This window comes from Crocodylus siamensis, chromosome 2 (assembly GCF_052110815.1).
Source record: "Crocodylus siamensis isolate JL-2025a chromosome 2, ASM5211081v1, whole genome shotgun sequence".
NCBI lineage: Eukaryota > Metazoa > Chordata > Crocodylia > Crocodylidae > Crocodylus > Crocodylus siamensis.
This window is the reverse complement of record NC_143396.1, coordinates 178,906,040-178,931,719: the sequence shown is the minus strand read 5'-3', so window position 1 is coordinate 178,931,719 and position 25,680 is coordinate 178,906,040. Positions and strand designations below refer to the sequence as shown.

The window sequence follows — 25,680 nt, the reverse complement described above, 5'->3', positions numbered from 1 at the left end:
TTGGCATGAAGAGGTACAACTTATAAGAGAATTTGCATTGCCTCTTGTGAAGTGCCAGGATTAAGATCACTTGCCTAAAATGATAATTTAGTTGCACTCCTATAATTTCAACACTTGGAAAATACATATATTTGCATGGAATTCAATATAATTTCCCATTTTGTGAACACTGCTTAGTTTTTTATGCACCGTCTCTTAAGCATTAAGACCCTGATCCAAAGCATAATGCATGCAATAGGTAAGTATCACTGAACTCACTGGGCTTTAGATCAGGTCTGATTATGCAGCAACTATATTTTTACATTGATTTGCTATTAATGAAAAATACTACATTTTCTTTATTACTCCATTTAATCCTAAAATAGTTACAGAAGGGTTGAAGCAGCTGAACAAGATATATAGGGGCATAATGAGGAGCAACAGCCTTAAGCTGTACTAGAGGAAATTTAGGCTGGAGATTAGGAAGGACTTTCTGACTACAAGGGTGGTCAGGCATTGCAACAAACTACGTAGAGAGGTTGTGGACATCTCATTCCTGGGAATTTTCAAGAACAGGTAAAACACTTGGCTGAGATGATTTAGTCAAGGATGATCCTGCCCTGTGCAAGGAGTTGGACTAGTTGACCTTGTGAGGTCTTTTCCAGCCCTATTTTCCAATAATCCTAGGTCATTGGTTTCTGTTGAATAAGTCTAAATAGCAAAAATAGCACCAAAAGTTTGTACAGTGATTCTATTTTCTTTATGTTTTGTGTTTAAACTTCTTTACTAGCTACTGATTAGAACCCCAATAAATGTAGAAAATGCAAATAAAGAGTTAGGGCTTACTGGGCACATCTACATGTGACACTACGTCGCTATAGCATTGCACTATGGTGATGTAGCTTGTTGCTATGGTGATGCAGCATCGCTGGGCACGAAGTGCAACATTGACCCAACATCTATGTAGTGATGAGCTGCCTCATTATAGTGTGTTGCTACAATGACGTAGCATCTAAAAATAAGCAGGCACCACATCATTTAGGGTTCCAAAAGGAAGTAATAAATAACGGCTCAGTAACAACAGCGCCGTGGGGGGGTACATGTAGACATGCCCACTGACTTTTAACTTTCTGATTCATTCATTGGAAATATAAGTATGTACTTAGTTTGTTAGGTAAATTTCTCTCAATGGTAAATAGAGAAATTTCAACATGTTTATTACAGAAGGTACCTGCAGTGGTAGTTATAGGTGTTGAAGAGGTAAATACAAATGGTGTTGTGGTTACATGACATTCGTAGACAGTTCTGTTGATTTTTCCATTCAGGCCACAAGTTGCAACCATACATCCACCAATACCATCTGTAGTGTTGTAGATGACAGCCTGATATGGATAAGTCTTTCCATCATATGTGCAATAGCAGTCTGTAAATCAAAAGAAAATGTCATCTTTGGACACTGAGAATTTGAAACAGATTCCACCATGTGCTTCATATTCAAACTGAAACTGCTTTGTCAACATACCGTGTTTATCGTATGTGCAATTGATTTTGCCTTCAAGTGTGCATTCACTGGGGAAAAAAAGAAAAATGAGTAAGCTCAAAAGTAGTTTTTCTTCAAGTCATTTCTTCAGCAGTGAAGTTCTGCTGCAAAAAGGCAGATGAGGTAGGATCTTTTAATCTATGGACAGGGTTTGCCCTTGATATGTTCCAAGAGACTGCACTAAAGAAGGCTTTGAAAGTAAGGGAAAGACGGAGAGGAGCGGTTGGAGGGGATATCCTGATCATCTCTTTCCTTGGAGAGGAAGTGCACTGAATGTGGCGCACCTCTATAACACATAGTTGCCACGCTGGCCATGCCTACAGAAGCGTGGATGTTTGGTTTCCTGGTGAAAACTAGCCACAATGCACCTTGTGCAGCTGCTGCTAGTTGTTCCAGGGGAACACCTCAGGTGAGGTAGGGAAGGCTGGGACCAGCACTGGGCTGGTCCCAGAAGCCTTACACTGTCCCTGTGTGCGCTGCTCCACCTTTTTTTTTTCCTGAGGGTTTTTTTGACCCCATCAACCCCCCCCACCCCCGCACTGCAAGGGAGCAGTGCAGAGAACAGCTGAATATGTGGGATGTGATGCCGCAGACATGTCTGCGGTGCCACATACTGCACAGCTGCGCTCATCTGGACATGGCCACAGAGTCTCTTTTGCTGCTTTGTTACCTAGTGAGAAGGATTTTGTCTCCCTCAGACTTCTACCTGTTAGAACACAGCCTTTTTTCAGGGTTTGCAAGATACAGGGGGAAGATCTATTATTTAGGGCTAGTCCCAGATACCTCTCTTCACACTGACTAAGACTTTACCTGTACAAGCTGCAGTCCCTATAGTGCAGACCTACCCAAGCTAGCTCAAAACTAGCTTGCTTAATCACCAGTAACAGGAGTAGCCTCAGCAGCACAGAGTGACACAAGCTGTAAAGTCCACCCAAGGAGCTGCACCAGAGCATGAGAGCTGCTCTGCTAGAGGTATCTAAACACTTTAGAGCTAGGTCAGGTGCATCTACAAGAGCTGCAGTCACTGCAGTGGCTACAATTTAGACAAGACCTGATGCCCTACACAATGCAATAAATGTGCTACTCAGTGACTGCATCTATGTGAGCAGTGGACTGCACAGTTGTTACTGTGCAGTCATTTAGTACTTGCTTAACCAAGAACTAAATGACTGCACAGTAACCGGCAGTACCAGTGCCACTCAAGGTTTTTTAGATGCTTGTTACTACTGTGCAGCAGTATCACCGTTATGGTTCATGCCTGTTGATGCTACGGCACCATAGCAACAAGCTATGGTGCTGTAGCATCTCGTGTAGACATGCCTAGTGTGAGAGAGCTGTTAGCATGATTCTCTAAGCAAATATCTATACATGGAAGGAGCCAGTTATGAAAAAGAAAACACTGAGGAATACTAAAGCACCCAAACAGCTAGATGATTATAAGCAGAATAGCAGAAATAAGGAATAAAATGAAAGGTGAACACAATCTTATGTAACAATTTCAGCAAGGTCATGGTAATGTGTTTTTTTAAATGAGGTAAAAACTGAAAAAAATTATCCTTCCACCTTCCCCCCTTTTTTGGTAAGAGAACACACAATAAACCAATGACACATACACTGAATAAATCACTCCAAAAGAAATAATTTCAGAATGTGATCTTTCCTGTTCTGGTAACAAAATCAAATAGCTTTTAAAAGCTATTAGCTATTTATGAATGGTAGGCAGACATTTCTGTTCACAAGCAATGGAATGATAGTGCTTCATCTATTATGTCCCAATCACAACTTCAAATGCACCTTGCTAAAATCTTTACACAGCTAAGCTTACCATGAATAACAGTTTTTGTCTGAAGGAATCTTTGATCCTGGTGTGTAATATTTTCCTGTATTGTCATAACAGCCGCAGGTTTCAACACACTTCATATTTTCTTCATTAAAATAGGGTTTATCATCTGGACAGTTTGGGTAGCAGCCTGCAGTAACAAAGAAATACACAGACACTTTTTCTTTAAACAGGAGGTGATTTTTAGCCCAAACAAATATCTAAGCTCTAAATGGATTTTGCATATAGGGGTGGAATTTTATCTTTTGTGTCTGGCTGCATTTTTTGGCAATCCAATAAATTACTGTCAGTTTTGGGGCATTCATTAGGATCTTTTCTCTAAACATGTTTGTGACTCCTTTAGAGCACTACAGACTATTAAGAAAGACTCCATGATCGCTCCTGTGTCTTGTCCTTTTTAATAAAATGTTTCATTATGTTGAGTAGTAGGAACTGTGTTCACCATATGTAATTATCCTTTATTAGAAAAGTGCATTATGCACAATTCTTTTTACCTTCCAGGCCTTGTAGTTCATGACTGCAATTTCCACTTTTGTTCCTGCAGGTCTTTATACATGGGGCCCCACATGGCTTGTAGTGCCACTCACATTCCTCTTTTGGGTTGTAGTAATCACAGAAGACGGCTGGAAGAGGAAGAGATGTGAGAAAATAGATATTAAAATGCTTCTCAGGGGCTCTATTTCCAGAAATATAATGGGTACAAATCTCATTCCTCCAGTATATTCCCACATATAGTGACCAGGGAGTCATCTGGTTTCTAATTTTATGCAACTATTTTCCTTCTTCAGTTGTATTCAGAATAATGAGATTACAGTGCATCAAACGGAGACATACAAAAACAATAACAACTCAATTAGCTAGAACATAAAATATTCTGTCTCTAACATGCCTTGCCATTAATTTATACTAAGCTACAAGCCCAACAGCTGGGCATATAATACAGTAATGTAACTTAGTAGGAGATAATGGTATATCATAAACAGCAATTAAATAATAAGAAACATAACAATACAATTAGTATGCTATGGTTTTATTTTCACGATAGCTACAATTACAGGCTGGTCCTTACTAATTTACTACTGGCTCCTCCTAGAAATACTACAACACCTCTCTCCACACAGTATTTAACTCTCCTTACTTTTTCTTCCTACTTATTTTTCTTCTCATTCTTAATTGCTTTTGTCCCCTCTGCCTCCATCAAGTTATAGGATAATACTCACGACAAATGGATGGGGTTCTCCATGAAATGCAGATGCCAGCCTCATTACATTTTTGAGCATATGCAGCTACTGCTGTACAGAAACATTCACAATCTCCCCCAGTATCACATGCACAAGCGTCCGTCACACATGCGTCATAATATTCATTTGGTTCAATCTGTTTAAAGAGGAATATGTCATATTTAATGTTTTTATTTTATGCATTTGTCATCATGCTTTGCAACAGCAATTCACCTTGCCCTTTAAAATTGGACTCAACATTTGAAGTGAAGAAACTGCTTTGCGATATAAGAAAATAAAGGAACTATAAACTGGGAAGGAAGTCTCAACAAGAATGTGTCAGTAAAATGAAGTGAGAATGTCAAATTGAGAACACAGCGTGAGTAATTATAAAAGAAGTGACTACCCTACAAACTGTGTAATATTATACATTCACTGGGAAATAGCATGTAATTAGATTAGTATATGCTGTCATAACAACCAGTATGTTAACAATTAGATATATTATCAGAAGCTGATCCTGATGGACAAAAGAATACAGCCTTGAATCTTTCTGTCCCATTTAAAAAAGTGGGACCTGGTGATACCTGTACTACTGTCAGTAGCCTTTTTGGTGTACTCATCTACATAGAAAAAAGAGAGGAGATAAATATGGATGAAATTTCCGCATAGTCCATCTGGAAATAGTACTGACTCCAATTTGTCTACTACCACCTGATCCAGCTCCTACTGAAAACAATGGAAAATGCCTGTTGACTTCAGTAGGGAACTAGATGAGGTCCACCATGAATAAGCATCTTCCACACAAATTTAAATACACATTAGAACAGTAGCAGAGAGCCTTTATGTTTTGCATGGGGTTTGGCAACTCAGTGCATAGCCCTCAGGCACCCTATAAACAATATAATCCCTGCTCAGGAGAATGCCATGCAAAAGGTTTACTATACCTGAGAGTGGCAGCTCGCAAATACTGTGCTGGTGATGATGCTGCACTGTTTTTTTGCCCAGGAAGCCCTGTAAGGGTTTGTAGTGCAAGGATTCTTGCTCCCTTTGGTGTCTGGACAAGTAGGAGACACTTTCCAGCTGTTTCCAAACTCTATCACATCTCCTACCACAGACTGACTCCTAGTGGTAAAGTCATTGATGCCATTTCCATCAAAGTTTCCGCACAGGCCACAAACCTGACCCTGTATAAAGATGTGGACAAAATAACAAAGGTAAATACAACCTGTGGGTAACAGAACTCCTGACTTTCCATATTTAATGTGGACTGTGGCTGTCCAATGAACGTATCTTGCTTTCCTCTGAGAATACATTTAAATAAAAATATTGCTTTTGCCTTTTGTATTGAATTCTGTCTGAAGACAGTAGAGTGGACCTTCTTTTTTATTTTAGTATTTGTTTAAAAAATGATTAATTAGCTAGATTTTGTTTTGGACACACCTTATTAGTGATGATTTTTAGGTAACCAGTAAGCTATGAAATCATTAGTGATGTAACATGTACAATCTGTGTGCAATAAATTACACAACCAGAATCATTTCAACGCATTTTGTAACTCTAAAGGAGTTGCACTGAGACGTGGAAAACATGAAATCACATTTCTTCATTGCCTTCATTCTCTTCTTCAATAGGTAATAACAAAGTGGATTCAACATAGATGACCCGTGTTGCATGGCTTCTAAACTTACCTTAAAATTAGAGCTGAGTTTAATAAATACGCTGGTTTTCTTATCCCACATGAGTGTTAGCCCGGCATCAGTGTCAGCCACCAGGTAGATACCCATTAAGCGGATTGTGAATGGTATTTCCCCTCCAGGGATCCTCTGAATTACTTCATAGTTCCCATCACTGAGTATCAGTTCATAGTTCTGAAATAAGAAGAAAAACCAAAAGACAGTTAAAGAGCCAACTGATGTTTCTGGTTTCATGTACCATTTTCAACATCACTATAATTATTATAACTATCATAATTAAAATGATTCTATTCAATAATTCATTATTTTATTAAACTACTCACCCCCATAAAAACTTTAATGGACTTTGAGCAAGTGGTTCCAGTGGTACCACAGGGGATGTTCTCAGTGATAACTCGGAAGGTTCCTCCCTGACTGCTGTTGTTCATACCACAATAGTTCTGAGGAAGGGAATGATATTCATTGTTAGCATATGTACAAGCACAAGGTACTTTCTTATTGTAATAATCCAAGGAAGAAAGCTCAGTACCTGGACCAATGTGTATTCACAATCTCCACTGAAGCTGTAGCGTTTGCCATCAAAAGAGATGTAATGCCCATCTCCATAAACAGTGCAGGTTGCCAGACAAGATTCATTGGTGCATTGCCACTGTCTGTTTTTACATGTGCTAAAGAAAAAAGTCAGACATCTCAATGTAAAAATGAAATCACCACCACCACCAAAACACTTTTATGGCTTCATTTCTAATACAGAGGTAGCTACATATTCAATTAAGATTCATCTGTCCGTTAAATATGTGCTTAATGAACAGCAATGGAAAAATAAGATTTCCTTATTCTAAACACTAATGCACTGTAACTCTGTATAAACAGCAGATAAACCCCAGGCATGCCCAAATATTAAATTATTTGATGGTTCCATGAATGGTTTTAAAACATTTTGGTTTTCAGAATTCCTAGAAGTTTTTGAGATGTATATTCCATGTAGGGACTGCAGACAGATTAAGGGGGTACAAGTGTGCATCTCTATTAGACATGACAGCATCTAAAGTTCACTCTTCTCCTGACCACTTCCTGCCTATTCTCATTTGTCCTGCTTGCCTATGAAAAAAAGAGAACCCACTTTTTATGATAACCATTAATTTTGTTGTTAGTTGATAAGTAAATCATCTTGCACTTTCATTCCTAGCCAAATTATAGTGTGCAGCTATATGCATTGTATCAGTGAATGAAATGTGACTTCCACTCAAATGTGTACCATAAGTCTTAGTATTGATACAGAAGAAAAGACTCTTCTATGTTTTAGTTTATATATTTTATGTCCAACATATACCTACCAAGTGTTACAGCCAACTTTGATTGCTTCCCCTGGTTTGTGGGAGTTCTCATTGTGAACACATGGACACTCTTCTGCCGGTATGCAGGCACCTTGCCCATCTGCCACTAGATTGTCAGGACAAATGCAGCCAGAGAGACATTGTGTACTGTACTGTAAAAACCATATGAAAAATATGATTTGATAAATGGTGTCAGTGAAAGAGACATATTCAACTGCTTCAGCAAAGATTTAGTTTTGGTCAAGATAGGAAAATGTGTTCCAGCGGATATAAAATATCCACACTTACGCATCCCATATCAAGAGTCTGACAGCTCTTCTGGCACTCGGCTCCAGTTACACCTGCAGTGGTGTTGGTGCAGTTAAAGTAGACCATTGGAAATTTACATGCTGTTGAACAAAAAGGCCGTGAGGAACTCCAAGTCTGGCATCATGCTATCAGTTACTGCAATAGTAATTATTCATTATGAATGTGTTTCTAGGGAACCCTGCTTTTAGTGTTAAGATAAGGAACACACCATGATCAGAAAGATCCAGTGATTAGTAAATTATCTGGATTTGCTCTGTTAAATATTTCAGAGCTTCACAGAAATCATATTATCTGTGCGAATGGACATAGGTATTTATTTAGCACTATAAATAAACTTAGAAACTCATCAGTTATTGTTAGAAACTTGAAAAAAAAACCCTCACTGTTATTAACTGATAATAATGAAGTGCATTTTTCATTTAAACACTGTAAAAAAAATCCACTGAATTTATATTAAAATTCAATTAAACCTTTTGTGTTTGCTTCTGTAAGGACTTTGTTATATGTTAAATTTAAGCAGCTTCTGGAGCTCTTAACCCCTGTTTTTTCCAAACATTAATACCTAAAAGTAATTTTAAGAACTTTGGGGAACTTAAAGTTACACCACTCCAGCCTAGGTTTATCTCTGACCCCTGTTAGCCACGCTAAGCTACATGTTAATGTAAAGGCCCCTCTCCCCACCCACCCACCCATTCCCCTGCTGTCCCATATTGGGCCCATTGCCCACCCCTCTGCTCTCATCAGTACTCTGCTCACTGCTCCTCCCCTTCCCATCCCTACTTACTTGTGGCTGCCTGTGCTATCTGTTCCAGGGGAGCATGTAGGGAAGGGTTAATCTGCCTGCCCTTCCACTACTACCACTGCTTCTGGTCTCTGGGCCAGATGTGGTACAGAAAAGTACAGCAGCTCAGTAGTGGTGGTGGCAAGGAGGTGGAGAGGGCCTGGAAAGGGAACTGGGGGAGCCCCAGAGGGCAAGGGGCTAGGAATGGGACCGGGTGGGGTGGGGTGGGGTGGGGTGGGGGGGATTCTTACCTGCTGACCTGAACTTGTGATTGCTTCAAACTCAAGCTAGCACTAACAGCCATCAACATTTGAGCAGCTCACAGTGAAACATGCAACAAGGCCCTAATTTAGGCACCAGATTGTTAAAACATGCTATTTGCATGTGTAATTACAACACTTGTAAGCATAAATGGCCCAGAGTCCTTGTTTAATCAAACTCTAGTTGTTACGAATAGGACTTTTGTTTGAGTAGGAAGAGTAGGATCAGGCTGTATGTCTTGAATTTGCACCTCCCAATTAATGTACAGTAAATTCTCTGGTAACCGGCACCTTACAAGCCGGCATGCTCTGTTAACCAGCATGCCGGCTTGTAAGGAAAAGTGAAACCAAAAGTGCCCACCATGGCACTTCCAGTTTCTCTGATCCCCCACAGCGCGGGGCAAAGCAGCCTGTACTGCCAAGTCCCCAAGGCCTGGGGGCATAACAGGCTGCGTGGGGCTGTGCGGGGACTACCTTCGTATCCCACGGGGACTGCAGGGTCTATGGGACGGGTGGCGATGCAGCGGGAAGGGCAGCGATGTCACGGCAGGGATGAAAGGGGCGGAGGGATGTGGCAGGAGAAGTGGCTGCCGGGGCCGCTCAATTAACTAGCATATTTTTGTTTTCTGGCATCCCCCATTCCTGGGTACCAAATTTGATCTTGCTCTGAATTATCTGACATATCCTTTACCTCCTAATATATTTATTTCTACTGTTCCAGAAGGTAAATTATGGCTCTTTACTTCTCAAGAATAATGCCCTCTATACTACAGAATTGCTGTGTTGAGAGTTTCTGATCAGTTGCTTTTTTTGTTTTGTTTCAGATTTTAATCACTGTCATTGCAAGAAAAGAATTCAAAAACATGAAGACGGTAGAGGGGATAAAAGAAAAGCTTAAACGGGGGTTTACCTGGTGCTGGTTTGGCTCCAATACAGTTCAGTTTGCCACGTGTGCAAGAGCTGTAGGAAGAGAAAGGAGTGACTTTTGTTTGAAAGGACAGCTAATTATATGGGGAACTTCTATCTTGCCAGGTTTCTGGTCTTTCCTGAAGAATCTGGAATATCTGCAGTGCTACCTCGTGGCCAGAGGTAGACAGTGTCCTTTCAAAAGAATGGCTGGTATTCTCTGGATATGATTTTTGCAATGGCACAAAACAAACAAGCCTCACACAAAGACAGCCTCACCCAGTCAAAATGACTAAATGAAATCATGATACTACAACATCTTCCTTACTATTATTGTCCTCAGAAGTAGTCCTTATGTTAAATCCAGAGAATAGTGTGTTAGTCCTTTTTTTTTATAATGATAAAGTTTGGGCAGAAAATGTGTCTTATTGAAGTTAAAGACTGAATTAAAGAAAATCTACTAAACATGGACAGCTCTAAAATATTGTGAGCCCTGGTTCACACTGATCACACTGGTTAAGCAGGCAGGGAAACTCACTTGAATTGGCTATGCCGCATAAAATGAATGAGGTTTCATAATTCCATAATTCCCAATATTCAACACTGTTGTTTCTTAAGAATTCTTACCAGACAACACCATTGTCATGAACAACTTCTCCAGAATGTAGAACAGATCCTTTGTAGTAACAAGGGCAGCTAGTAGGAGGCACACATTTGCCACTTTCATCCATGTAGGTTCCCTTTTCACAGGTACAGCCATCAACTGGAACAAACTTGATGTTGCATATGATATCTGGCTCACTCAGAGACCGGCAAGTGGGTTCACAGGAATCAACAATGTAGCTGTATGTCAGGGTTTTGGGACACGTAGTTGTGTATTTTGCTTGAGAAAGTAAAATAAGGCAAGTTACTTTCAATGTAGCCACACATGCCAGACTTGGAATATGGTATATATGATATAATAGGCACTGGATGTACACAGATTTAAATGAAATAGCCCAAATTCTGTAGTGATGTCCACAGTAATGCAATTTACATGATTTGTATTTTCTATGGTAAAATTTACCTCTGAAATTATCGTTTTGGTTATACTAGTGATCTCTGTCAATTATGATAAATTTCTTCCAATTTAAGATGAGAATGTAACCTAACCTACATTTATTTGTATAGTCTATTTTTTCTGTATGTTTACATTTCCATTGCCTTGAAGTAAGGTAGTATACTAGTGTATTTGAAAGCAATCCAGTCATTCTGTACTCCTTCAGTAAAAGTCTCAAGATCCCTGGTATTTCCTTTACTTCCCAACAGGCATTATTCTTACAAAGCATCTCCAATATCTCCCTGCTTACTGCATATCTTACATGACATCTCTCACTCTTTGTTCCCTCAAGGTCCTGCAAAATAGAAGTGAGTTGATGCTAGGCCTTCATCAAACTTGGTTTGAAATTGTACTAGGGGAACCATGATGACCTTGGAAATGTGGTATAATGGGCCTACTGGCTAATCTCTTTTCATGCAATGAACAGTTGTAAAACTTACTGCAGACATCAGCCCTCCAACCGTTCAGCTGGATTCCCTTAGCAACACAGGCTTTGACGTAGGTTGAGAGGGCTGCACACATGCAGTCCTCACTGTTCTCACAGTTACAGCTGTCAAACATACAGTTCTAGAAATGCAAGTAAGATGTATTAGTAATCATGGAGCTACCCATCCAAAGAAACTATCCTTTGAGTTTTTGTACTCAAATGCCAAATTAGTTGGCAGTAACTAGTCTTGCATTGTATTATGTAGCCAAATTCTACCTTGATTTATCCAAATTTGGACCAAGTGTTGCTCTGGAATTTCATCACTATTGCTTACAGCAAAATTTAGCCCATTAATATCTATGAATTTACATATATATAAAATCTATGCATATATATATATATGTATGTATGTATGTACGTATAGACAAGTTTATCTAAAAGTGTGTCAGCCATGAACATTATGATTATTTGTCTGTAAGAGAAGTTACCTTGAACACCTACAAAGACCATCAAAGTCCTTTGCCAGGTAGTAAAACTATTTGATTACCACAAATATATTTTTATTCCTCTTTCTTTACTATTTACATGGTAAATTTATAACCAGTCTGGTGTGACATACTCAGTGAAACAAACAAGTGGAAAGAAAGATACCTAGATAAAGGAGTAGATGATATGATACAGAGATTAAAGTAAACTTTATTGTAGCCTGAGAAACCTGTCAGGAGTAAATCAGAAATATAAACCATAGTTTCATAGTTTCATAGTTTGTAGGGTTGGAAGGGACCTGAGCAGATCAACCAGATCTTCTTGTTTAGCAAATTGTTCTTTTGGTGGTTGTAATCAGGAAATAAACTCTGATTGGTATTATTTTTAAAGTGGAAAGAAACAACTAGCAATTACCACATAGTAAACATCTGGATTCACTGTTGAGTGGCACTTGGCAAAGGGTCCAGTGGTGGCAGTAAGCAATCCACACCAGTGCTGAGCATATTGTTCTGTAAATACAGAAAGGGATATAAATACTTGAGTCATTGTATGGACTGGATTCTCCTCTCAGTTACATCTTTGCAACTTTACTGAACACAGTTGGAGTTGTAGCAACATAAAGAAGAACTTGGCTCTATTTCTTAAGAAATAAAAAAATGCCCCTGTTCTCTTTACTGATAACTGAACATAATATCAACTGAATGAATCTGAAACATAATAGTGACTTTGCTTAAGCAAACTTGTATTTTAGAAAAGGAAGTTGCCACTGCATTACAGTTCTTCAGTTCACATCAGTACCAGAGGGCATGTCCTGATGAGCGTGCACATGTGGCTTGTGGAACCTCAAACCCGTTTAAGGCACCACAAATCATGTGCAGCACACATGCACCCATTTGCCATGCTGGTACAGCATGGCAGTTTTTTTGACAGTGGGAAATCTTGGTGTAAAAAAGAAAACTGCTGCCAAAAAGACCAGTGCAGCGCATGCAGCAACAGCATGTGCTACCAGAAACTGGAGCTTGGCTAGCCAAGTGGCTGGATTGGCACCTTTGTTGCTCCTGGAGGCCCCCAGGACCCAGGTAAGGTTGCTGGGGCCAGCACTGGTCCCAGCCTCCCCCTACTCCATCTGGGTCACTTTGCCACGTGCTCGAATATGTGTGCAGGGGCATGCCCACAGACAAATAGCAGAGGGACAAATATATGCCCCTGCTATTTGTCTCATGGTAAATGGGCACCCCTGGATGTGTGTGTTCATAGGGACAGATACAGAGGGTGCATACATGTGTTCAAATGCACTGGTGGAAGTTAGTTTAGATAAAGCAGTTGAAAACCCTGATGGATGAAGGCCACATAAGTGTTCATCAACTGGTTGCCCAGTCCACGGTTGCCTGTTCTGAAATTTTAAGCTGAATTCTTATTTCTTGTCTTTTTCCAGTTTTATTTATTTTTTAATTACAAGACACACATTAAAATATATTATTACAACAAACATACCATTTTCTATGCTGAGAGTGCAGGGGTTCTCAAAGATGTTTTTGACATTAGGACAATCTGCCTGGGTTTTCCAGGTGTTAGCAAAAGCAGCTGATGTTCCTTCAACTACACCACTTGCGGCTTTGAAGTCATCTGCCTGTATATTGTTGAAATTTCCACAGAGGCCTTGGCGGGGGGAAAGGGAGAGGAAGAAGCAAACAGGGTTTGATCTTCTCATATCAGACCATGTACAATTTCAATGGCTAGGAGAAACTAGTTATACTAAGTCTACTCACCACATGTCAGCCCTTTGTAGGCTGGTTCCACATTTACATACGCTTGCATGATGGGTACAAGCTGGATCACTACTTGAAGATCGCTTCTTTGTGCAATAATGAAAAATGATGACGGCTTGAAGATGGTGACATTGGCTGTGGACAAAGAACACAATAAACACATTTACATATTGGATAAAAAATTACCAACATTAAGGATGAGGATTTTCCTTGGAGTAGGCCTTTACTGCACATTATATTAGTTTGAACTGATAAGAAATCCTGTCCAAAGTTCAGTACAAAGTTAACTTTTCCTTGTTCTAAATAATAACTTTCTCTAGTTTTTAAATCTCTTTGGAGCAAGGGAAGAACATGAACTTCTGTATTGATCTACAAATAGACCTTTGCTCTGTAAGAATTATTTAGCAGGATTTTATCCTAGGATTCAGTCTAGAAATGTCCCATATATATATGATGTTTGTACTTCCTGTGCATGTAAGGTGGGAAGTAAGGAGATCTGTGTAGAATCAAGGTTTTGTGTTCGTGACCAAGGTTCGTGAAAATAGGCAGAAGAAATACAGGCCAACTGAATAGCACTGCAATTTGGAGGTCTGGTGTTTGGGTCACATTATACACCAGGAGTTTGCTTTTACTCATACAGTGTACATGCAGACATTCACTGCATCCAGTCTATGACCACACAGCTTACTTTAAGCTGCATGATCATAGATTGGGAGTGGCATGTGAAGGTATTTGCCAGTCCTGGGAGCTGCACTAGAAATCTGGTAAGAGTAACTCAGGGTGGCAGGAGGGGTGGGTGCGTTGGAGGGAGTTAGTGGGCCTGTGGTGTGTGTGGTGGGGGCGTGACTGATGGACTGGGGGCTGTCTGTCTGATGGTAAGACAGGCATGAGGCTAAAAATGGCCCAGTCAGGGCTGGTGGGGAGGGAGGGAAAGTAGGAAGAACATAGCTCTGGGGCCAGGGTGAGCAGCTTTGGCTTTCAGTGTTCAAACATTTGGTAGACTGGGTTAACCCGTTCCTCATGTAAGCTAGTTCAACTCCTTAGGTGAACTAGTATAGATCAGGCCCACCATTTTTTGCTCAATTTAACCAACCTGAACCTCTGTACAGATTGGCCTTAGGCAGATTTAAGTGTAACATTTGCACATACCCACAGTACTACTTGGGTCTTAGAGCAGCAGAGTATTGTTATGGGACTGAATTGAAGATATTCTGTACTGGTTACAAAACCAAATCAAACCTCACAAAGAATAAAAAATGCTGGGTAAGCAAAGATTTCATCCTCTTGTTTTTTAAATACATTCTGTTAGGGGGTTCATTGGATTTGCTCCAGTCTGAGAACAAAATTTGGCTTTCAATGAAGCAGTGCACTCAGGCAAGTAAAATCCAAGAATGCCTTGAATAACTTCCAAAGAGACATACCTGCAGAGAAGGGCAGCTGGGTGTAGATCTTGTTCACAAAGACACTGCCAGAAGATTTGATTGCAATGATCTGTTCAAAAGAAAAAATGGGGATTGGCAGGCAAACTTAGGGACTGCACAGCACTTTCCAAAGACTTTACAACCAGTATTGTCCAAGGTAAATAAAAATATGGGACATATGTGACTGTGAAAATCATATTTTCAGCACAAACGACCTTTTCTTTTAAATTGCTTCCCGTTGATCATTTAGAAAAAAATATATAAAATACTGTTGTCTTACATTGACTGACTTCCATTATCCACACTATGGTCTAAACTTATTTGCTGATTTCCTATGTGTATTGTTCTTTTCTTGTGTGTCTGTCTTTTGCAAACGGTTCTTCCACTGGTTTAGGGGACAGACTCTTGTTGAAAATATTATTCCATCTGGACACAACATAACGTCTAACATATTTCATATTTCATTGGGAACATAAATTGTGATTAGTCTAATCTGCAATCTATAAAGTATTTTTACAAGATACAGAGCACAAAGATTTTGTCTCTGGTTTTTCAATTTTAGCCAACCCACAGGGCATGTCTACACATGCCGCTCATGGTGCAGTTGTTACCATGCCATCATTTAGTACTTGCTTTAGGGAGTACTAAATGATGGCATCGTAACAGCTGTTACCGTGCTGTCCCAGTGGTGCAATGGTTATTTCTAGCATCTATGTCACTGTAGCATCACGCTATAACGATGGAGCTCATTGCTACGGCGATGTATCATCAGCATCATGGTTTGTGCCCCCTAATACTACGTTGTTGTAGTGTGCCATTACGGCAACATAGCATCACGTGACAGTCATCAATTTAAAAAATATTCAAACACAAGGCTGGTCATATGTTTTCACTACTTACATTTTGTCCTCCACCAAGACTTATGGCTATCCCTTTCAAGCATGTCTCAGTGTCAGTTAGGCCACATTTACGGATTTCTCCCAGGACAGTGAAGTCATTACTGTCACAAAGCTGAAAAAAGAAAAACCAAAAGCTATTGAATAAGAAGTCATTAGTATCAAATGGCATTCAAGATATAATGGTCATTTTAGCCTTTGCTGATTCCTTCTCTCACTCACACAAGCATGCATGCACACACGCACTCACGCACACACACATACACACACTCACTGCAGTAAGATGACATAAATATGTGTAACACTATAAAACGTATCAGCTAACTTTGACATTATGGTATAGAGCCACAGAAGGGACCTGAGAGTCCCAATGCTGAGCACAATAGTCCCTACATTTTAGATGCTTTGTGATCTAGTGAAATTTGTAACATCTAAGTGTGGTACCTAAGTACCCTGTACAATGGAAGACAGATACGTTCTAAATCCTGCCCCTCTCTGGAACTTAGGTACCCTACTTTGCTCTGCGGAGAGGTACCACTCTCCCCTTGGCATTCTTAGACCTGAACCCTGCTGTCCAGTTAAGAACCAAAACTTAATGCAGCTACTGATAGCATTAATTAAATAGCATCCTATTATATATTATGTCAGCAGAAAAGGTGATTCCTATTTACCTTTGTCAGTACATAGTTACAGTCTCCAAAGAAAGTGAAACGTTTCTCATCAAATGTGGAGATGTGGGACCCTCCTTCAATACTACATGTCCCAGGGCATGAAAAGCTGACACAAACCCACTGGCCATCAGTACATGTGCTAAAATAAATGAAGACATGCTGATTAAGCCTGATTCATATTAACACAAAGGAAACCAAAGAAGATGGGAATTCATGACACTCTCATTTTCTCCTACTTTTGGTCATAGGTTCTTTAAGGGAAAAGAACAGTATACAAATAAATGATTAATTGATATTGCTTCGAAAACTCAGAAAAAGGGAAGGGCATATCTGCCTCATTGAAAATCCTTGGACCTAATCCTTCAGCCCTGGTGAAACTGGGAGCAGCTCAATTGGATGCCTGGAAGTTTCCCCTGCTGAATTTGGCCTCTTGGCTTCATTACCTTGAGTCAAAGTTGCTTACAAATAAGAGAGACTTGGTAGATTTTTGTTCTCATATATACATATTCACACAAACTGAAGTAATTATATTTTATTTACTCTAGGGGAGCCAGTAATATACATGCAGAGGTTGTTACACATTTGCATGCAATCTGTCCCTCTCTGTATATCCCTTTATTTAGCATATCTCTAAATTTCAAATAGCACATATATAGAAGATTCACATTTCAGATCAGAGTGCTCCAAGGCACATATGAGGCCCACAATATGGTTGTTTATATTCTGAAGTGCTGATTTAAGCCTCTAATGACTGGCCTTGTTGAGTTGTCCTTACCAGGACATCCTTGTTTAAATTCAGGTGTTTGTTCTCTAGAAACAGGAACTAGAGAAGAACAATTGTTATAAAACCATTATATCAGAATGTTTGGATTAGTGTATACCCTCATTCCCAAGTACTATGTAACCAATGATTTGTCCCCCATTTATTAGGTAATGCACAAAAGGCGATGATTTGACAAAAGCAATGACTTACCAGGAACTGCATGTGGATGTAAATTTGGCCCCTGGAGCATATGCTTCACCTTTGTAGGTGCAGTAGCATTGTTCATGGGGGATACATCCACTGTTGTTAATATCATCATACACAGTTCCTAAAGGAAGAAACAGTATATTCATTTTGCTGTGCTTTCCAGAAGCTGCTTTGGAACATTTCTTTGGGAGACTTTCTAAAACATGTTGCATGTCTTTTTTACATCAGAGAAATGGAAAAAAAATCTTAACAATGGAATCTCTACATTGTTTGGACAATGTCAGGTTTCCAAGCAGTTGGGGCCACATGCTACATGGAGCACATCAGAAAGTGCTGCACATCACATGGACCATACCAGGGTGAGTCAGAGGCACCTGGCCCATGTGCCACATGGTTACCCCTATTGCTGCACCATGCACCATGCAAAGCCCTGGACTTACCCTCCATTCCCTATGCTGCACACTGCACTGTCCTTCCTCCTGGGAAAAGGGAGGGGGAGCCTGGACTCCTCACCTGCTTCTGCAGCTAGAGCAATTGGGGAATCAGCCCAGGGGCTGCAGCTTAACCCCTCATGAGCTGCATCAGCCCACAGGCTATCAGCTGTAGAGCCCTGGACTATGTAACCAACTTAGCACTAGCTACAATCCTAGGGCTCCTTTATTATATGCTAATCAGGAAAGAACCATTGCAATAAAGCCTCACTAAACTGAGTAGCCAAAGGACAGAGTAACAGCCGGTAACTGAGTAAAGCTAAAATCTCAATTGTATCATTGTACACGTAAAAGAGAAAGTAATGCCAAGGATGATAATTTTATTATGACAAGTTATGGCTACATTTTTCAGCAAGGGGATACCACATCATGCAATAATAGGGCCAGAAGAATAGCTATAGGAGATGCTGGCAAGCAGAAGACTCATCCTACAAACTCACCAGTTAGCAAAACTTTTGAACACCAGAACTCAGTTTGTTGGCATTTACTAGCTGTTTAAGCATTGGCACCTATATGTTATACATAAGTTTTATGAACTTCAAACTGCTGAGTGCCCACTTAGTTTCCTTTGGTTAAAGAGGGTGACGGGAGTGGTCAGCACACCACAGACAATATAGATCCTCCTGTAGAATGAGACTCAATGTTGCTAATACCAGGAAGCAAAAGATGATTAAATGTTTTATAAATAGTGGCTGCGGAAGCAGCCAGGTTTAGAGAGCTCCCTGTCATGTATTAATTTCAGCCACTTCCTGCATGTCACATGTATGTCTTGAGCAAACTCCTCCTATTTGAAAGAGTTTTTCTATTGACATGGGTAGAAATTATGCACATGTATCAAGAGAAAATACAGATGTTGCTTTAGCTGCAGTAAAGGCTCAGAGCACCCTAGGAGAACTGCTGAACCTGTATAAATAAGTGTTTTGGTGGTGTTGAAGAGAAAAGGGAGCCAAGGTAGCAACTTGCCTGGAGGACAAAGACAGCCATCTGTACAGTGGTCTTCACAGAGCTGAGATCTTTCGGGGTTGGTGCAGGTGTCTGGGCAGGGGGAGCCACACTCCTGGTATTGCATGTTGAAAGGGCATGATTTGGCTGCAAATAGATAAAGTGACATAGCGTTTTTAATGAAGGCTTGAATTGTCTAGTATTGGCTTCTCTCCATTTAAAATTTGGAGAGGCAGCCTCTATAACTAATAATTGCATTCCTTGAAAGGCAATGAGGATTCCTCATCCAAAATGTTAGAACCCCAAGTCAATGCCTTCACATTTAAAGTTTTTAATTCCTGCCTCCAATACACTCTAGATATTTGTGACTCCGATGAGTCTGTACAGGCGGGGTGGGGGGAAGGGGTGCATTTAACATTTTTGGAATGGCTTTGATGGCTTCTTGAAAGCAAGGGTGAAAATCATTTCCTGAGATACTTACTGCAGAGTCCTGAAGTTCTCCAGTTCAGAGGTTCCCCACCAGCATGGGCACATTGCCGGGAGTATTCAGCAAAGGTGTTACACATGCAGGATTCAGCCATTGGTTCTTCACAGTGGCACAAGTCTTGTATGCAAGCACTGATGTACTCTTGAACGTCAACTAGTGCATTACAGCTTACAAATGCTTCACCTGTCAGTACCGCTTGGCATATAGCATTCTAGAAGGGGAAATAGTGGTTAAAACAAGGGAGTTTATGAAAGCCAAAAAGCTATTTTTTAAAATTTAGATATTTTCACATTGTATTTCAAGGACATGTCATTCTCTTTGTTTTCACCCATATTATATTTTCCTACTCCTCCCAGATTTCTCCCAAACAAGCCCCTTAATACATGAGAAGGATGCATATCCTTACAAATTCACTTGAGCAGTTTGCAAGAGGTTTAAAAGGTACTGGATCCTCGCATTGCTCTGTGGGTCCATCCAGCTTCTGCAAATTCCCAAACTGTAAAGGGGTCAGCTTGATATCTGTAACAAATTGTATGAAAAATGATTATAATGGTGCTTTTGCTGCCTTTAAAAATGCAGTTCTAATTTTGAACACAGATGTCTGCGCTTGAAGCACTGGCACAGCATCAGTAGCAACCACCACAAATAGAATGGGAGATGAAAAGTGTGAATAATTCATATTAATGATTAGTGTCTATATAAGGAAAGGAACAGAACGTTGCTATTAGCAGCTCTTAAAAGAGGCCCTCTCAGGGGAAAAATTCAGATGCTATTCATATACTCTACATGTGCTATGCAAGTATTCAATCTAACATCATCAAAAAATGCATGCCAAAATAAACATCTCTGCAGTTTCACAACCCATTTACAGATCAGTGCCCCATTCTACATGTAATTAATATGATTCAAGGAAAGAATAATAAACAACCACAGCTTAATGATGTTTTTGTTACGTACTGTTGGACACAAACTCATTGTAGGTTGAAATCCCATTGAAGTCCCCGCAAAGCCCACAGGTCTGATTAGCATATTTCTCATGCAGTTCCACCTAAAAAGAATAAGAAAACAGAGTTAAAAATATAGTTATAATCCAGGGCATATACCCAGCTCTAAATTCCAATATAATATTTTCTAATCTCCTTGTCTCTTGTGTTCATTAAGAAACTATATAAAGTTCTGATATTTAGCTAGACTAAGATAATTTTTTCATTAGTTTATTTGCTAAAAATTGCAGTTTAGGTCATCATCAAGCTGTTTGTGAATTCAGTCCAGATGTGTTGAATAGTTTTAGCTGGGAAAAAAACGGGACTAGATTCAGAAAATTGGTGGGGGTGTTTTTCCTTTTTCACAACAGCCCTAACCCAGAATACTTGGAGACTCAGGTTCGGTACCTTCCTCTGCTTGCAGGTGTTTAACCCTCTCTCACTTCCTGGGAGAGGGCCCAACTCTCAATCTATCAGGTATTCTGGATAGGGTATCTCAGTTTTTCCTTTTCTGAAGTTGTTCCTCCTTAAATATTCAGTGACACAGAGAGCAATTGAGAATACAGATCTGCATTCTGGTGCTTGATTCGCTTACCCAGGAGGTGGAGTACCTGAGCTCTAGTGTCTGTTCTAATGAATATTTAACTATCAATCACTGTAGTCCTATTTCACATTAACTACATAGCTAACTATCCAACACTAAGATGAGCGTCTTAAGCGAGGACATTGATTTCTGCACTAGAACGGAGGCGTGGGGAAGCTGGAATGGCTGCTAGAGTCTGTGTTCCCTTCTGACCACGTGCAGCAGGGGCAGAGTCTTTTCTTCTGCCTTATTCACTCTCCCCTTCCTGCTCAGTCAAAACCTAGTGGTTCACCCCTGGCACCGCCACTGTCACATTGGAAGTGGCTTTTACCTGAGGAAATGCCACAGAGACTGTGACAAGGTTAAACCACTAGCTTTTGGCTGAGCAGCAAGGGGATGGTAAATGACACTGAAGCGTGAACTCTGTCCCTCCTGCATGCAGCTAGCACTCAGCCAAGACTCTGGAAACATTTTCCCCCCCATTTTGAACCTGGTTTTCTAAAACAAGGTGTGTATATTATTTCAGGCTGTGTGGTATGCAAGAAAACAGAGTGTATTGCATATAAGTGTCATTTGCATGGCAGCTAATGCATATCTATTCTTCACATAGCTTGGTTACCAAAAGACACCAGTCCTAGACCCGTGACCTAATTTTTTTCATGGCTCCCTTTCCTCACCCCCATGATTTCAGGAGAGGAATGCTGGTCTGTTTTCTTGTCTGGGAAACATGGGCTCAGGGGCACTGAACATCACAGCAGGGTGTATCTAGTATCTGAAGCATATTGAACTTCATTAACAGACTTTTTTAATAGCTTGGGGAGAATGGTGGTTATTAGCAGAGCTCTGGGAGGCAAAGAGAAATAGGAGAGCATAGTAGGGGAGCATATGCACTGGAGATGGATAACATCCCAAAAGAGCTAATCCCAAAGCAGATAGGCTACGAAGACATTAAATGAAATCTTTCAAGCACATGCAACATCTGGACTTTAATCTTACCTGGAGAGCATCCATTTCATTCCACATGAAGACCAGGCCTAACTTGTCCGTGATTTTAAAGTAGTGGTTACTTTTCTGCATCAGGATTCCTGACTGGCTGAAAGGCAGCTGCACCCTGGAGAGAGATCAAAGTGAAGTTCAATGGACAGTGCAGCATTTGACATTCTTTCTCACCTTCTGAGACACATTTAATGTGGCTGGCTAAGGAAATTGCTAGTAATAGCACTTGCCAAATATGGGCCGTGTGAGGTTTAGAAAGCCTTGGTGATGGGGTGGATGATTTCCTATGCATTTGTTCTACAAAGTGCAGTGGGGCCAGTGTGATATTTTTATTCCATTCCTTTTCAGTAAATCTGTGAATGATGTTTTAGCACCTAAAATGCTTATCTGTTAATTAGATGACATGATTCAAAAACACTATGGCTGTCTGTTTTCAAACAAGTACACTTCAAGGCATTACTATTACTAGTTAAAGACTTATAAAACATAAGGCTAGCCTCTCTAAAGAGAATTTCTGATGGCTTTTGTTTTGAATTGCAAGTAGGCATAGCAGTATCTGCATTTTGTGTAGACATGTGTGAGCTAACTTTAAATTAACCACTTCAGGTGCTGCTGGCAGATAGTTGCAGCAGCAAGAAGCTCAGCATGGGCTGAGAAACCTTTCCAAGAACCTGGGTGGCTAGCTTAAATGTAGTTTGGATCTCCAAAAGCAATTGGGGAGCAGATGTCTTCCAGGACTGCCATCAGTACAATGACTGCAGCATTGATGTGTCCTGTCCTAACAGTAGATGAGTTGAGGTAAGTGTTGAGTTTGCTGACCAACTCCAGATACTGCTGTGAATGGGCAGGATGAAAAGCATTCTTTAATAAACGCCCCGAATCTCTGCAAGAGTTTCTCTTTCCATATTCACTCCTCTGGCATTCTTCAGGCAGCAAACCTTTAAACTCATTTTCTGAGAGCATGTACTGTCTGTTGTTGATTTCTTTATTGATTGTCTCTTGAGACTGTAATGTTGGGCTTCTGTTGCTTCTGATCTTCAATTTATTTAGGCATCTTATTTCACCTGTTTTTTATTCTGGCTTTAATTCAAGCCTCTAGATATGGGTATGTATAAATCAGAACAGTAGTCTGGGGCCCAAGGTGCAGCCAAACTTCACAAAGCACAAGTCAGAAGGTACTGTATAAAGATGGAAAAAAGCTAGATGCTGCACCCCCTGATTATTCTGATGCTCCCAGAACGCCCAAAACCCCAAAGTCATTTTAGAGCAGCTCAAAGGGATGAGATTGAAATAGGTACCTTTTCTAACAGCCAGTGAGGGAGAATAGCTATAGTTCCAATTTGAGCACGTAATACAATGTCTGAACTTACGGGTTGCCATTAACCACTGTGGCGTTCCTGGTCAGTTCTATGGCCATTCCATCCAGCTTCAGGCTGACATGGCTAATGAGGGTGGTGTTTTCTATTATGGAGCGTCTGATCTGGATGTTGAATTCCTCATAGCTGGCTTTACAGTTAGATGTAAAGATATAGTTGCAGAGCCCAGGGAACTGGAAGATGTCTCCATCAAAGGTCTTGAAGTGGAAGTTTCCCCAGGTACTGCATACATGACCATTGTGAGCTGGGTTGCCAGCTGTAGATTAAAAACAAGCTATGAGGCTCTACCAAAAATTCCAGTCCACACTCATTTGTTCATTCATTGTCTAGTCATATTCTTGGCAAGTACCATCTATTGTCCCAAACAATCCATTCTCTGTTTGCTTTTTCCTTTGATTGTTTATTTCTTTGGCCATCTATTGTTCATTCAGGCTGCCTATTTTTTTTTGTTTAACCATCTCTTTATTTCTTATAAACCTAGGGATCAGACACTGCGAGTCATCAAGTACAATCACCTTGACTAAACCCATAGTCTCACCAGGCCCTTGTTTAAAGGCATTGATACTTCCTTATCTCAACTGGAAATACCTTGATTGGCATATCCCAAATATGCATTTTACCTTTTCCCTGGCCCTGTCACTTAGGAAGAGTATCATTTTATCTTTCAACTTAGGTTATCTTTAATCTGGCCCTGTCCTCAGAGAAAAATCATTCTACTTCTTCTCTCCTTTTATTCTTCTAAGTTATATGACTGCAGAACCATATACAATAATAGTTGTTCAACTTACGCTTTACTGCCAGTGTCTTTCCCAATGGTGGAATGATAGTCACTTCTGGGGGTCTGGTAACTGAAGAAGAAAAATCTAAGAAAAAGAAATAAAATTTTAAGTGTTTTTTTAATGAAAGACTTAATATATCAGGTAGCAGACATAGAGACAAATCCTCCTACCTCATTAGTGATGTTTTTTCCTGATAGTACCATTTTATTGGAAAGCTTCCAAGGGATTCTTCATATCATTGCTTCAAACCTTCTTCGTGTCAGTGATTGCCATGGTTGATGTTGAGAAACTACTGCTAAACTTTCTATCATTTCTGCTGAAGGCCTACACACACTCATGTACACACACACATACACACACACACACACACACATACTCTCCAGGAAAATGGAATAAGCTTTTGTAAAATTCTACAACTTCTTCATTATGTTCATAGTGCTTTTCCACCTAAGGTCACCCATAGCCAGGATTGGGCCCTCGGCTGTTCATGTTCAGTCCTATGAGGGTTTCTTTGGTTTCAGTAATGAAAGGGATAGGCAATCCTGAGAGCTGCACTATTGTTCCTCAACACCAGCTGCAGAAACCTCATTGTAGTTGCAGCCACTGGAGCCATTATGATCATGTAGTCTGACTTCCTCAGAACACAGTTTCACCTGATGATTTCCTAACTAACTAAAAATATGTGAAGGAAATAAACATCTCTTTTAGAAAGGCAATCATCCTTGATTTTTCAAGGAAGAAAGAATGTGCCACCACTCTTGATAAGCTGCTCCAGTGGCTAATTACACTTGCTATTAATATTTTGTAACACTTGTCTAGTTCAATTTGTCTATGTTCAACTTTGTGTCACTGTGACTAGCAGGGTTACTTAGGCTAGAAGCTCAAATTTTCAGATTAATTAGCAAGGCTTTTTGTGAGAACTTTTATTGGACCCTCTGTACAGTTGAGAGAGAATGTTAGACAAAGGTTTGGGCACAAAGGACCCTTCTTCAGGTCTGGGGAAGAAGCAAGAACAGACCAGATAAAACAATGAAGACCAGATAAAACAATGAAGGGCACTTTGTGCCCCAAAGCTTGTCTAACTTTTTCTCCCAACTATACAGCCTGTCTAGGAAAAGATATCACCAAAAAACCCTTGCTTCTCTCATGTTTTCTGGATCATCATGGCTACATTCATACTCCTAGTCTACTACATACTGATCAGGTAAGTTACATTGTAAGGAATTTATTGTAGAAAAATGCTAATGAGTTTTTCAGATAATATATACAACATTTTTTTGGTCATCTTTGTTATATTGAAGACCTCCTCCACTATGTGGTTACTATACATAACCACTATGTTTCAGTAATTGGTACAATGCATATTATAGGCATGTCTGTAGAAGCCATCCTAAATACCTGTGGTGCTTATGCCACTGGACTTTTGTTGCCTTTC

General features: G+C 40.1%; 1 protein-coding gene across 1 annotated transcript in view; it reads right to left on the bottom strand.

The window, feature by feature from the left end:
* LOC149871401 (uncharacterized) overlaps nucleotides 1-25,680 on the bottom strand; it is a 64,775-nt gene that overhangs the window by 33,863 nt on the left and 5,232 nt on the right. The window contains exons 3-30 of the mRNA XM_090034617.1: nucleotides 24,255-24,329; nucleotides 23,461-23,722; nucleotides 22,091-22,205; nucleotides 20,486-20,576; nucleotides 19,935-20,047; nucleotides 19,523-19,739; nucleotides 19,063-19,188; nucleotides 17,612-17,729; nucleotides 16,639-16,777; nucleotides 15,972-16,082; nucleotides 15,072-15,141; nucleotides 13,651-13,785; nucleotides 13,376-13,540; nucleotides 12,296-12,390; nucleotides 11,409-11,535; nucleotides 10,497-10,752; nucleotides 9,874-9,923; nucleotides 7,902-8,002; nucleotides 7,614-7,765; nucleotides 6,806-6,944; nucleotides 6,600-6,716; nucleotides 6,271-6,450; nucleotides 5,527-5,766; nucleotides 4,580-4,736; nucleotides 3,854-3,982; nucleotides 3,345-3,489; nucleotides 1,502-1,548; nucleotides 1,211-1,402 (exon numbers count right to left, since the gene is read on the bottom strand). Coding sequence (XP_089890743.1) covers nucleotides 1,211-1,402; nucleotides 1,502-1,548; nucleotides 3,345-3,489; nucleotides 3,854-3,982; nucleotides 4,580-4,736; nucleotides 5,527-5,766; nucleotides 6,271-6,450; nucleotides 6,600-6,716; nucleotides 6,806-6,944; nucleotides 7,614-7,765; nucleotides 7,902-8,002; nucleotides 9,874-9,923; nucleotides 10,497-10,752; nucleotides 11,409-11,535; nucleotides 12,296-12,390; nucleotides 13,376-13,540; nucleotides 13,651-13,785; nucleotides 15,072-15,141; nucleotides 15,972-16,082; nucleotides 16,639-16,777; nucleotides 17,612-17,729; nucleotides 19,063-19,188; nucleotides 19,523-19,739; nucleotides 19,935-20,047; nucleotides 20,486-20,576; nucleotides 22,091-22,205; nucleotides 23,461-23,722; nucleotides 24,255-24,329 — 3,864 coding nt within the window. The remainder of the gene's footprint in view (nucleotides 1-1,210; nucleotides 1,403-1,501; nucleotides 1,549-3,344; nucleotides 3,490-3,853; nucleotides 3,983-4,579; nucleotides 4,737-5,526; nucleotides 5,767-6,270; nucleotides 6,451-6,599; nucleotides 6,717-6,805; nucleotides 6,945-7,613; nucleotides 7,766-7,901; nucleotides 8,003-9,873; nucleotides 9,924-10,496; nucleotides 10,753-11,408; nucleotides 11,536-12,295; nucleotides 12,391-13,375; nucleotides 13,541-13,650; nucleotides 13,786-15,071; nucleotides 15,142-15,971; nucleotides 16,083-16,638; nucleotides 16,778-17,611; nucleotides 17,730-19,062; nucleotides 19,189-19,522; nucleotides 19,740-19,934; nucleotides 20,048-20,485; nucleotides 20,577-22,090; nucleotides 22,206-23,460; nucleotides 23,723-24,254; nucleotides 24,330-25,680) is intronic.